General features: G+C 32.6%; 2 protein-coding genes and 1 long non-coding RNA gene across 7 annotated transcripts in view; 2 read left to right on the forward strand and 1 right to left on the reverse strand.

Annotated features, from left to right (window-relative positions):
* Nucleotides 1-11,923, reverse strand: part of LOC143256697 (uncharacterized) — a 38,447-nt gene extending 26,524 nt beyond the window's left edge. For both annotated transcript variants that reach the window (XR_013031440.1, XR_013031441.1), the window contains exons 1-2: nucleotides 11,816-11,923; nucleotides 10,686-10,786 (exon numbers count right to left, since the gene is read on the reverse strand). This is a non-coding gene — a long non-coding RNA (uncharacterized LOC143256697). The remainder of the gene's footprint in view (nucleotides 1-10,685; nucleotides 10,787-11,815) is intronic.
* Nucleotides 1,057-4,327, forward strand: LOC143256695 (uncharacterized). The gene is made up of 3 exons (XM_076514246.1): nucleotides 1,057-1,315; nucleotides 1,725-1,874; nucleotides 4,079-4,327. Exons 2-3 carry the CDS (start codon nucleotides 1,860-1,862, stop codon nucleotides 4,316-4,318), a joined length of 255 nt encoding a protein of 84 aa, XP_076370361.1. The 5' UTR covers nucleotides 1,057-1,315; nucleotides 1,725-1,859; the 3' UTR covers nucleotides 4,319-4,327.
* A 1,389-nt stretch (nucleotides 11,924-13,312) lies between the features above and the next one.
* The window catches only part of LOC143256699 (protein king tubby 1-like), an 81,315-nt gene continuing 80,447 nt past the window's right edge, over nucleotides 13,313-14,180 (forward strand). For 3 of the 4 annotated variants that reach the window (XM_076514248.1, XM_076514253.1, XM_076514255.1), the window contains exon 1: nucleotides 13,313-13,462. The gene's annotated coding sequence lies outside the window, so the exon portion shown is untranslated. The remainder of the gene's footprint in view (nucleotides 13,463-14,180) is intronic. The other variant, XM_076514249.1, reaches the window with a different exon arrangement.

Below are 14,180 nucleotides of genomic sequence, written 5' to 3' on the forward strand. Positions count from 1 at the left end.
ATTAAAAACCTCTCGCATTTTATTATGTATTAATTTATTTTATTATTTATTGCTATTTTATAATCCATTAATATTTATCTCGAAACATTTTTAGATCTAAAATAATATCAAGTTTTACGCAGAATGATTTTTTGTTTTCATTAAAATTTGGCCCACGCATGGCCAGGTGACTAGGGCACTCGACTCGTAATCTGAGGGTCGTGGGTTCGAATCTCCGTTGCACCAAATATGCTCGCCTTTTCAGCCGTGGGGAGTTATAATGTAACTATCAATCCCACTATTCGTTGGTAAAAGAGTAGCTCAAGAGTTGGCGGTGGGTAGTGATAATTAGTTGCCTTCCCTCTAGTCTCACACTACTAAATTAGGGATGGCGAGCGCAGATAGACCTTGAGTGGCTTTGCACGAAATTGAAGAAACGAACAATAAAATTCAGTCTTCTAACTTTCCGTGAAACAAATACTATTTTTCCCTACCATAATACAGGCATGGATATAAAATGTTGTTGCTTTATCCCTTAACTGTTGAGCTTGAGAAATGTACTACAGCCCTAACTAAAGTTTCATAAGCTCAACTTTTTTTTTTCGCTATAATGTTTAATTATACATTGCAGTTATCAGAATACATACAAGACAGACTATTGTTTCTGCCATATTAAAAATAATGTGATTTACCACATACGCAACAAAATCAGAACAAGTACATTATTATCTCACAGTCGGAACACCTCCTCACGCCCAAAATGTGGTCTGGTGAATTGGCTGTGCTAGACAATAACACACAAAATGAAATAAACTTAAAATCGATTTGAGAATGAAAGTTCAATTTTATTTTCATTATATAACAATGTGGGCATATCTGAAATTTATCCTACTTCATTCTCACTTTATCTTGCTTTTGCTCAGCTCAAAAACTAAACCTTTCTAATGTTCACGGGGATCTGAATTCCCAGTTACAGTTGTTTATCTGGTTCTTGAAGCAAGGTGAAGATAATATAAAAGAACCAATATTAGCTGCGTTGTAAGTCATATGACACAAAGAGAAAGCGATAAGATAAAAAGTTTAAGCCTAAGAGTCGTTTTTGTCTACAGTTAGGTTCAGTTTTATACGTGGCATAATTAACTTCCACTATAATAACGTAACTTGTTTGCGATCATTAAATTGTTTCTTTTTTCTGATATTTGAAACTTAGGTTAGAGTCTCCTGTTGTTTTTGTAAGAAAAAATCCTCTAGTTTGATCTCAAATGAAAGGATTATACTGTAACGTATTGTTATTAACCCTAATCTCAAGTAGTTTTCCACTCAAGAAAACAGAAAGGTGGGTCTATAAGCACTTGGTAGTGAGTTATCTCTAATTGTTGATAGCCTGCAAGAAAATAATCTAATATTATTCAAATATATATTTGAAAATATTATATAATATAATAAGTAAGTAGTTGAAGTTCAACATTTGCCGTGTTTCCCATGTTAAGTATGTCTGAAATAATACTTTTCTTGCTGTGATATTTGTATGTAAATTCTTACGTCTGGACTCATGCCTCAGAGCGTTATATGAGAAACGTAGGCCCGTCTGTTTGTTTATTATTATTTTTTTTTCGTTTGTGAAACACCCGTTTTTGTATCTTTAAAATGCTGTATTTGTATCCCAACTTAATTAAGAGTGTAACGAATTTAGATCTTGAATTAAGGTACTCAAGTATTTTAATTTGCTTTTAATATTATTTTAGGAATAAACCATTGTGTCAATTGGCAGCTTTCCTAGAAGGTGGTGACACCATCCCTTTCCGAATAGATTCTGGAGTGATTTCTCAAGATGACAATTTTTGGACTGTAGTCAGTCTGAGAAAGAGAGATGTAAAAACATGGTTTTATATCAGGTATGCTAGCTCCTGTGGCAACTGTACATATACAACTTTATTTTTGTCATTAATCTGAAATTATATACAGTTAATAATGATTGGTAAGTTTCCGATGAACTATACATTGAAGGTGGGTGATTTCATTCCGTTTTCATGTCTTATTGCTTTATTAGATATTTATTTCAGGACTGAGCGTCACCTAGTGGTGTTATTGTGCAGTATGTGGATTAGGAGGTCCAGTGCTCACGTTCCCTTACCGCAAAGTGCAAATAATAAAGAAAATGAAATTATTGGTGCTCTGCACGTTCAATTAGAGTAGCTCAAGAGTTTGCGGTGGGTGTGTTTAACTTTGCGAAAAATATCTTAAAACTAAATCAGACTTTTACTCAAACTAACGATCTAAGATACAGTTGTTTTACTTTTCGTCTTTTGAGACTGGTATGACACTTTATTTCTTGTCTGTAGGGTCGTTTCTAAAAATAATACTTTCTAACGAGTTGTACAAATGACATACGAACTCTGAAAACGAATAATTGTTATATCTTACTGTTAGTGTGATGTTTTTATTAATTTTACGGTGAACACAGCAGGTATCTCGATGTGGTTTGTATAGAAAGCACACACACACACATACATTTATAATTCCTAAAAAAATTACCTGTACGGAATATTTGAACCGAAAATTTATAACAACTATAAATAAAAAAACAAGGTTTGGACAGTTTCCTTTCTGTTAACGTTTTCGTGTGAACATACTACATGTTATTTGCAGCTACATGAGGATGCATACAACGCTTACGAGATTTCATGATAAGCAGCTGAATAAGAGAGCGTTTCACACTCGTTTGCTTGTTTTGAGGGCTATCTCCGCTAGCCTTCTCTAATTTAGTATTGTCAGACTAGAGGGAAGGCAACTAGTCATCACCACCCAGCGCCTACTCTTGGACTACTCTTTTACCAACGAATAGTGGGATTGACCGCCCTTATAACGCCCCCACGGCTGAAAGGGCGAACATGTTATGTGGGGCGGGGATTCGAACTCACGACCCTCAGATTACGAGTTGAGTGCCTTAACCACCTGGCCATGCCGGGCCTATATTTTAAAACACAAAATATCACTAGAACTGTTTGTGGATAAAAGTGTAGTGTAATTAACGTTGTCACATTATATGATAACTCAGGTTTAAACAGAACTTTAATTTATTTAAATGTCATCAACCATGCACATTTATAATTTTTGTTTGCATAACTTCAGAATGCAACACGGTCGAATTATGTACAATATATTTAGTACAGATCCACATTAACAGCAATAAAAAGAATGCATGACTATAGTATACTCTGATAATGGTGCATTTCCCTTTGTCACGCAATATGGTCGAATTTGTGAGTATATGACTTTTTTATATCTAAAATAAAATATTTAATAGTGCAGTACCGAAAACAACAACAAAATAGTGTGTAATACCCGTTAACTGTACAGTTTACTAGGAATAATGTTGACATCAGACCCCATTCTATAAAACTGTATCGGTCCAAAATACACTAGTGACAGAAATTTATAAAGGTGAAAATAATTTAACTGGAAATATTCATAATTTAAAAGTATATTTTATTCCAATTAAAAAAAATTACTTGAGTTTGAAGAACTTAACTGCATGTACAAACAACCGATTTTATCAAATCCTCTTGTGAGTTAGCGGAAAGTTTACGAACTTATAACGCTAAAATTCGAAGCTGGATTCTCCTCGATGGACAAAGCGCCTGTTGTGTAGATTTGCGCTAAGAATAATATTCATCAGAGTTACTTATATCTGTGAACGTTTCCCTATTTATCAGCAGGTTTTATAAGGTTAGATACTTTGCAATATATATAATAAAATACACCAATAAAACATTTTCCTTGCTACGTATCTCTTCACCAAAGTAAATGTTCTCAAAATGAAAAAAAAATCTCTTTAATATGCCATCGAATTTTAAAGTACCAAATGTAATATTGTTTGGTATTGTTTACTTTTTGTGTGGGTATTTTTGTATGATTAATTTATTTACATATTTTCATTCCTCTCAAGTCGTTATATGATTAGCAATTACTCGTCTGTTTCGATCATTTTAGCAAATAATTTCCATGTTTTAGTTTGTATTGCAAAATTGGCCATTCTTGTGATATTTTGATTATGCTAATTAAGTTCTGACAATGATATGTGGTTTTAAATACATAGGCTCAACAAGGCACTGGAAATGGTAATCTGACACTAGTCGTTAACAACGATGGTTATACCATTGGTGACACTCTCTGTGACAAAGCAGACTCAGTGGAAGAAAATGTTCAGAATAAATATGTCAGGATATATTGGAGACTCTGTGGGGAAAGCTGGCAACGAACTCATTTCAGGATGTCTCAACAACTTTGCTGTATTGATGGACTGTACGTTCCTTGCGATAAAATAAAGAATTATTGATGAGAGGACCATTCTTTGATTGACTACTTAATTTAACAATTACTTTTTTGACTAAATACGTTGTGTATATGTAATTGAAGAGCGCTAAAAATAAGCTTTTTCCGGAGAACTTAATAACATTATTAGACAAAGACACTCCTTCATAAAATTAGTTTAATGTTAATGGAAGAGCTGTATGAACACTATAGGAAAGTTTCTTCATTAGATGGTTTCAAATAGGTTTTATATGTTACTCACTAGAGAGCAGGAATAATAATTACTATTTTTGTTTTGTTTTTTAATTTCGCGCAAAGCTACACGAGAGCTATCTGTCCCTAATTTAGCAATGTAAGAATAGAAGGAAGGCAGCTAGTCATCACTACCCCGTGCCAACTCTTGGGCTACTCTTTTAGCAAAAAATAGTGGGATTGACCGTCACATTATAACGCTCCCACGGCTGAAAAAGCGAGCATGTTTGGTGCGAAGGGAATTCGAATCCGTGACCTCCAGGTTACGAGTCGAACGCCTTAACCCATCTGGCCATGCCGGGGCCTGAAAATCACTCTACATTAATCGAGAAAAGAAGTGTATTCTCATTGGCCAAGGTGGTTAGGGCGCTCTACTTGTTATCTTTGGGTTGCGGGTTCGAATCCCCGCACTCCAAACATGCTCATCTTTTCAGTTGTGAGAGCTTTATAATGTAACTGTCAATCCCACTACTCCTCGGTGAAAGTGCAGCTCAAGAGTTGGCAGTAGGTGATGATGACTAGCTGCCTTCCCTCTAACTTTACACTGCTAATACTGGGACGGCCAGCGCAGATAGCCCTCGTGTAGCTTTACGCTAAATTCAAAAATAAAACAAAAATTCAATTCTCCAACAGTTATTAGAGCCAGAGGGGCCGCCCACTTGCATGTTGAAGTGCAGTGAGCTTTGAACCTAAACAATAGCTCTTTAAATGTGATACAAGATAGTTTTACACCCGTATCTGAGCTGTTCATTTTCAGTCCACATTCATCGATATTTTTCCACAAGGATTTCCTTCCTTTCATCCAAAAGTAGTATAGTGGTTGGTGTGCAAGGCTGTGAATTTGAGGGTCCGTGACTAAAGAGTCACATTCTTAATTGCATGGATAAGTTACAAGAGTGATATAATCCCACCATTTAATTAGAATAACGTAATTGTTGGTGGTGGGTGCTGTTGACTGCCTTTCCTCTGATATGTTAGCTTAAGGTTATGGAAGGCTAGATGCAAGAGAGCCTTTGTGCAGTTATGCAGGGAATTCTGGAACAAATACTCGTTTCAAACGTCACATACTGTACAACACATAACAACAACATTCACATAACGTGGTCCCAATTCCAAAACCGATTGGGATATTCTGTTAGATACTATTGACTCTTTAAAACAAAGTTTTAAGCAGAACCTTATGATATAGAAAAGAACATCAATAAACTGCTGATTGGTTTCTCGTTGCGGTTTTTCTGTTTTTGAATATCACAGAAAACAACACAAGGGCTATCTGCTCTAGTCGTTCCTAACATGGTAGTGAAAGACTACAGAAAAGGCAGCTTGTCGTCATCACCAACCGCTAACTCTTTCATCAACAAATAGTGGGATTAACCGTCAAATTATTACACACCTATGGCTGAAAAGGCAAGCATGTGTGGTGTGAAGGGGATTTAAACCTGCGACCCTCATATTACGATTAGAGTGCCTTAACCATCTGGCCGTTCCGGGCCAAGTGGGTGAGAAGGAAAAAGTTGGTACTATTATCACAGGATTTTATTGTAGAATTTTATGTTTTTACTTATACCTGTATTGTCCTTACTGAATTCTTGTGATAAAAAAGCACTTCTTACTTAAAAAGTGGCATTTTATGCAAGCAGAGAGAAAGAGTTTACCAATGAAGGGTTTTACAAGAGAGTTGTCAAGTCTGAGAGAATTTGCTTTCTAAACAGAAAAAAAAAAAAAAGACTTTCAGTGATACTGTGAACCATAGACTCAAAATGATTGGTGAATATTGCCTGGTGCCTCTAACGACTGATTTTAGTAAAAGAGAGGCACGAGTAACTGACTGTTTAATGGCATCTAGTGAGTCTTAAGATCATATGGGTGGGCTCTACAAGACCTTTTCTTGAGTCACACACCCCAGACCTTTTCCAAGACACTCTAGACTAGCCAGAAACAACTAAATATGCAACTAGGGGTGTGTTAAAACATGTATTATGCTATTCAATAATAAAACCACTTAATTATGCTTATAAATCATTATTTGCTAATTTATTATTATATTAAGATAATATGCTACCATAAACAAGTTTATTTTATTGATTTCAGGGGCTAGTATTTTCATTTGGTTGAAAACAAGGACAGTGTAACCCTTTCATTTTGAACTACTGAGTGAAATTTCCTGATGCAAAAGTCATCTAATGGTTTGAAAAATTCGCTCAAATGATGTAGTTGAGTAGCAAGAAGTCTTCGAAGCATGTCTTTTGGTCCTAATTAATTCTCTCTCATATACCTGGACAATTTACAATATTCATACACACACACTGAGCATGAAATTTTCCTCTGAATATTTATTTAGATACAATGGTAAAAGCAATAGCATTAATACCGGCCGAAGAGAATTTTAACGGAAAAATCTTAGTTCAGTTGAATTCTGCTGATTTTGTGACGTCTGAAAAGATTGATGTTGTTGTTTTATAGATGGCAGCACATTATAGAACTGCAGCCATTGAGAAGTAGCTTCGTAAAATAACTGAGTAGGATACTAAAGTAATTTATACTCGCACTAATGATAATCTGTTATAAGTTACTAAAGAGTGTGACAATGTGTAATGGCATCATATGTACTGGATTATATATATATATACGTGCGTGATCTTGTACACATGCATGAGCATTATGTGAAAATTCTCATGAATATTGAATAACACAATGAACAATTAGAAACATATACATGAAAACACAGGATTTGATCTTTAACATTACAACTTTGTAATATGAGCTTAACTGTGACAGTTGATCTGTTATTTTTCTTAACACTAATGAGAGTATGTTTCAATTTTAATATTAAAATGTGTGACAGGTTGTGTATTATTTGGTAGAAGTAGTGCGAGATATTTCGATTTGATCAAATGGAAATATGAATGAGTGGGAGAACTTATCAGTATTAAATAAAATTCATAGATAGTTCTCTCTATCAAAAAATTAAAGTATGACGTTGAAAATATAGCTTACAACACTGCTCTGTTTTTGGACTCTGAAGTCCCTCAAACATTATTTTTTACAAAGAAATAAGACACTACACCAAATTGTCCATTCACTTAGCTTATTGGCTGTTTTTATTTTGTTATTGTATGTGGATGAAGTGGTCTCTTGTTTCTTGCTGTCCAGTCGCTTGACGAATTCATCCTGGAGAGGTGGTTGAACAAATCATTTGGCAGCTCAGTACTTGTTGATCCAGTGGAAGAGGTCTAAACAAACTCTGTGCTTCTCAGTAGGTTAACTTTCTACTTACACTTTTTTTCTATAGTTGCACAACTGGCCATTTCCTCACCAATGTACCCCCCAAAATGATCACATCAGGTGTTCTTCAATTTAGATTACTTGCTTTCTAGATTCTATAAGTCTCATTACTGATTTTTCAGTTCAACATATGACCCTTCCCACACCTGCTTAACCTTGTATTTTATGCTTTCTTCAGTGGACGTTTTATAACTATATGTTGCCATTTTGACAGAATCTAGTCATATCAGTATTAGCATTAGTGACTGCATTTTATCACTAGCTTATTTATGTTTTTCACACATGAAGTTATGCATGACCTCACTGGTGTTTCTTAACTCACTGCATACTTTGAAGTAAAATTAATGAGAGATCCATTTCACGTAACAATAACGTATTAATTTATTTCTTAATTTATGTTTCTTAATGTCATGCCCATTAGTATACCTACATACACAATTACTTCAATATAAACCCAGAAGCTAATACAGGCCTAACTTAATATATAACGTTTCAATATAAACTATGAGTCATTTGTCAAATTTTCAAAATGTTCTTACAAATTAATCAGGCGATGAACAGTACTAAACAGTAGAATATAAGTGATAATTCTTACTCATTAACAGTGAATAACTACTCTCGCACTAAATGGCACTGAATTGATCAACATTAAATAAATACCTCTTTAAATTCTCAAATACCTTCACATACTGATTACGTGTTCTTATAAATAACACTATGTAACACATATATTGTTCTTAGATAGAATGTGTTATTTCTTAAATGCTTATATTGTAGAGAAACACGTCAATATATTATCTATAATACTCGAAAATAACATATCCAATTGCATAATAAGCTTTTATTGTTATTTATTTTCTCATTTCACTAATTTAAGAAAACATTAAAGTAAAGCTAAGCCTTGTTTCTTTTGCAATAAAGTTCTCTTGTTTAATTTTGTCTGTTAAAGCATAGCTATTTAAGAAGTGAAGTTTCATGTATAACATAAATATCCTAAGAAATACATTAAATATATAACTTTGCTTTCGTTGTAGTACAAGTATAAGATTATTCAAAAATGACATTTAAATATACTGTAGATATTCTCTGAGAAGAAGAAAATTGACATAAAATAGATTTTTAGCGTAGCACAACATTAAAGGACTACAAGAGACATTTTGGTCTACCAGGACCATTATTTACACTAAATCAAACTAAATACTAAAAACACAAATTCAACCCCTATTAGTAAAATAGTCACTGGTTTTTTCCTCAAATTCCCTTAAATTAACTACATCTACCATATTTGAAAGCAACTCATCCAAAGGACAACCTCATACTTTGGAAAAAAAATGTATTAACTGAAGATCGCACATATTCTGCCAAAATCTGTATACGTGTCCTTTAGTTTTGCCATTTCCACCATTAAATACGAAAAAAGAGTATGCATCACATCATCAATTTTTGAAACAATCGTAAACACCTTCATCAGATTTTTTATAACTTCTTTCAGTTTAGCCTATCTTCGTCTGACAACCTTTTCATTTTAGGTATTATCCTAGTAACTTTTTCATTTATTCTTTTCCAACAATGCAATTTCTTTTTTAAGGTCAAGATGTCGAGACTGAACACAGCCCTCCAAATGTGGCGTAATTAAGAACTTATACAGTAACATGTAACGTGTTAAGACATGTATTCCATATTCCTTCAGATATAACCTAAATTCCTATTTCTCCTGCCACTAGCAACAGTACACTGTTTGGATGCTTAAGAGACTGATAAACCAGAACAGTAAGATGTTTTCTTTCATAATACTGTTAAGATTATTGCCATCAAAATTATACTCATAATTCAAAGTGCATTATCTCAGATGCATTACATTAGTTTATTATAATTACTAAATTCACGCAATTAATAAATTCATTTATTCGCCTAACTCACAATATAATCCAAATCATCTTGTAACAAAGTAACATTCTTCTCACAATTAGCATCACTAAACCTTTAATGTTATCAGGAAATTTAAATTATCTATTAACCATTTCTTCATTTAAGTTATTTATGTAAATCAAAAAGAGCAAAGTCCTTATACTGAGCACTGAGCAAAACTTGTGGCATTATTCTCGTTTAACTGAATTTCGTTTAAAACAACTTTTTATTTCTTCCATATATCCAATGAGACAACCTATTTCTCACCTTTTCTTTTATAAGCATTTTGTATGGCATCTTGTAAAATGATCTCTAAAATTCAGATACACAAAATTCATATCACTACTCTTTTGTACGTAGAGTAACATCATCAAAGAATGTGAAAAAATTACAGTCAAATTATACTGGTTTTCCAACAAAATTCTAACTTTGTTAAGTGACTTTGCAAATAATCTTTCATCATACTTTAAACAATTTTCCCATAATTTTTGTAAGACTAAGAGGCCTATAATAACTGGGATAGTTTTTATCCTCTTACTTAAAAAGAATGTAAATTATCCAACTTTCAATTTTTTGTCACCTGCCCACTGTTCAAGGACTGAGCATAAATAACAGCAAGTGGTTCACACATTTAATATTTAACCTAATATTCCAAACTATTTTGGTAAACATTATCTCATCCAGGATCCTTGCCATTCTTTAAGGTTTTCAATTTTTTTCATAACAAACTCAAATTTAATGTGATAATCTTTTTCAGCCATTTCCCCATCTACAATCGTTCAGGATAAAAAGAATGCTTTAATCTTCATTAGTAATAACTAAAAAAGTAAACTCTAATAACCCAGTTAATACATAGTCATCAGCCTTCAGGTATCATCCCTCAAATGCTATACTCACATCCTAAAATTTTGTTTATCCTCAATTAATGTATTTGAAGAAATCCTTACCTCTAATTTTCATATTTTCAGCCAAACTTTTTTTTGAATGCGTTATTGATTTGATAATTCCAAGTTTGATAGCTTTCTTTATCTTCTATACTCCTCCACATCTACCAATATTACATTCAATTTAGACTTCTTATATTTACAATGTTTTTCTTGAATTTTATACTTTATACCTTTTTAAGCCAACCTCTCTTTTTTTTTGTCCATAAGAAACCATTTTTATCTTGAATATTTGTGATATTATCTTTACTTATTCCTGCATTGTATTAGTATCTCCAAGTTATTCATTTGCCTAGTTCATAACAGAAGAATCTCATCTCACCCTCTTAAAATTCACTTTTTGAAATTTTGAACTAAAATTCCATCATTTCTTATTTCCACGGGCAGAAACACGTTAAACCTAAATTAGAAATGATCACTTGTACCGATATATTTTCCTATTCCTATACTATCAATTGTTTATTTGTTACAAGTTAACAATACATCTAAAATAGCATTGCTCCTACTAAGTTTACTGATCAATTGTTGAAGAAAACCATCCTGAACAATTTCTAAAAATCAATCTCTTTCATGGCTTGACTCTAACATTTCCCAGTCTATATACCTGCAATTATAATTTCCCATAACTATATTTTCATTAACAATTTAACTCTTTATTTCCACAATAATTTCTCATTAAATTCATCAGTTTCATTTGATGGTTTTTAACAAATCCCAGCTAAATATTTTATACCATTAGAACCTCTAAGAGTCACCCAAATAGGTTCAACCTCATTACCATTAGCTTTGATATGCTCAGATGTAACAGACTGTAACTCGCATTTTACGTATAAAATGATTTTTACTTTTTTAATGGTTCTCTATTTATTAAACAATCTATAACCTTGTATTTCAAAGAAAGTCCCATTATATCAGAATCCATTGTTGCGACCAGTCATTCCTTTTATTTTCTACACTTTTAGCATTACAATAATTAAGTTAAGCCTAACATTAACTTTGCACCTTGTTACCACACGATACCACTCTCTGCACCTTATAGTTTCTTAATTATTTTGACCATCTTCACTATTTAATCGTAATTTATTTGCTCTTACAGTCACATTAATGATATTTGCAAACATTCCAAACCTTACCCTATTTAAACGTATATCATTATTTCCTAAAATTCCATTTTCCCACTGAACTGATCGTACAAACCCAAATAGTTAACTTGCTCTTCCTCACATACTAATCTAAGTTTGGCATTCAGCCCTAGTGACTTAATTATAATTTTATTTCCACAAATAAGTCTTGGCAGTATCAATGAAATATTTAAGTCATTATTGCCATTTTCTTTGAATCTCTTTATTAATGCCTTATAGTTAATAAAATAATTCCTCTGATTTACCCTTCTCTACATAATTAACCCTTATGTACACTGCAAAGACAGTATCACCGATAGCTTGTTTGTTTGTTTGTTTTGAATTTCATACAAAGCTACTCGAGGGCTATCTGTGCTAGCCGTCCCTAATTTAGCAGTGTAAGACTAGAGGGAAGGCAGCTAGTCATCACCACCCACCGCCAACTCTTGGGCTACTCTTTTACCAACGAATAGTGGGATTGACCGTCACTTTATAACGCCCCCACGGCTGGGAGGACGAGCATGTTTAGCGCGACGCGGGCGCGAACCCGCGACCCTCGGATTACGAGTCGCACGCCTTACGCGCTAGGCCATGCCGGGCCATCACCGATAGCACCTTTTGCTACATCATTTGTCAGATATAACTTTTCTTATGCTCCTAAATAGCATAATCTATTCTTCTTCCTATTTACCCCATAGATTATTCTATCCATGTGCCTTAAGAAGAAAACACGAAATACTACATAAATAAAAAAAAGTTGTTCTTTCAATACATTTAGATTACAGTTTTTATTGCTTTAACGAAAAAAAACTTTTTTAGTTATCAGTTATTACCACAGGTGATAATGTCTGAAGAAATGTATATTGTTTAAGCTATATGTTGAATAATTATAACTCAGTTGTTTGCTGGAAGAAGCTGCTAATCATACTTGTTAAAAATTAGAAACTTTTTTAATATCTAAAGACGAGAATACATAACACCATGTATTAGAGAGAGATAATACAGTTCTTTTGTGTTTTTAACACAAAACTAAACAGTAGGTTGTCTACGGTGTGTTCATTGTTGGGACTAACACCTCGCATTCAAATGCTGTAAGTCTTGAAAGTTATCACTGAAATTCCGAGAGATGAAGAATACAGATATTTCTAAAATAATTTTAACGAGATTTTATAGAAAGGTATTCGTAAACTAATTAGCAATTTTGCTTTGGAAAAATGAATGAACAGTAGGCAATTCGTGTAAATAATTTCTACATCGAGAACCATTACTTAACAGTGATATACAAATAGGGAAAGTGAACCTATTTACTATAATATATATTTTCTTTCAAATATTTTTATTATTAAATATAATTTATAGAATATTTTATTTACATATTTTCTTTAAAATATGTGTGATATTACAAATAATTTATATAACATTTTATTTATGGATTGTCTTTAAAATATTTGCGGTATTTAAAATAATTTATTCAATATTTTGTACTTCACTTTTAAACCATCAGAGACCACTGTCATAATATTTTTTTTTTTTTTTTTTGTTTTATGTAGTCGTTGTCATTTAAATATTGATTTCATCGCACTTAATTTTCATTATTGTATAAAAGTTATTGTGTTAGGTTTGCAATACAGTTATTTAAAAGATTAAGTGAGTTCGAAGGTAACGTATAATTGGTCAACATTCTACTACTAGTATTAGAACTATTAGCCTGATACAAATATGGACGATGAATTTTGGGCTTATTGGAGCCTAGGATTGACATCAACACTATCGCCACTTTACTCTTTAACTTTTAAGTGAGGTTTGAAAAGTGCGAATAAGACAGGCAGAGGGATAGTACAGTGGCATTTTTACTCTTATTATTTTTGATACTTGGTGGTGTATTTCTTTAGCAGTTGTACTAATAATAATGTGATACTTGTAGTATTAAAACTACGATATAGATATAGTAATATGAAATAACTTATTGTTAATTAATTTTACGGTATTAATGTATTATAAGATTTGTATATATTTTTAATTTGTTCTATTCTATAGTATTATTAGTACTAGAGAGAACGTGAATATGAACATCTTACTCGGTTACTGCTCGTAACAGTTTGCATGTAAATTAGATAAACTTTATTGTTTAATAAATGTTAATATATAGTAGAAATACTAGAATGATCATTGCATAATATGCCATACAATAGCTCTTTAGCTATTTTTTTTAAAATGATTGTATGCAGTATAGTTGTTTCTTTTTTATTATTTGATATTTTACTAAGTACTATTAAGTTAACCAGACTTACTGTAAGCAAATTATTTTACAGAGTAATGGGTTATTAAATTGATCACGGTAATTTCTCTCTAAAAGTGTCCTACACATGTCTGTTTC

The sequence above is a fragment of the Tachypleus tridentatus genome, chromosome 7 (genome assembly GCF_004210375.1).
Source record: "Tachypleus tridentatus isolate NWPU-2018 chromosome 7, ASM421037v1, whole genome shotgun sequence".
NCBI classification, from domain to species: Eukaryota; Metazoa; Arthropoda; class Merostomata; order Xiphosura; family Limulidae; genus Tachypleus; species Tachypleus tridentatus.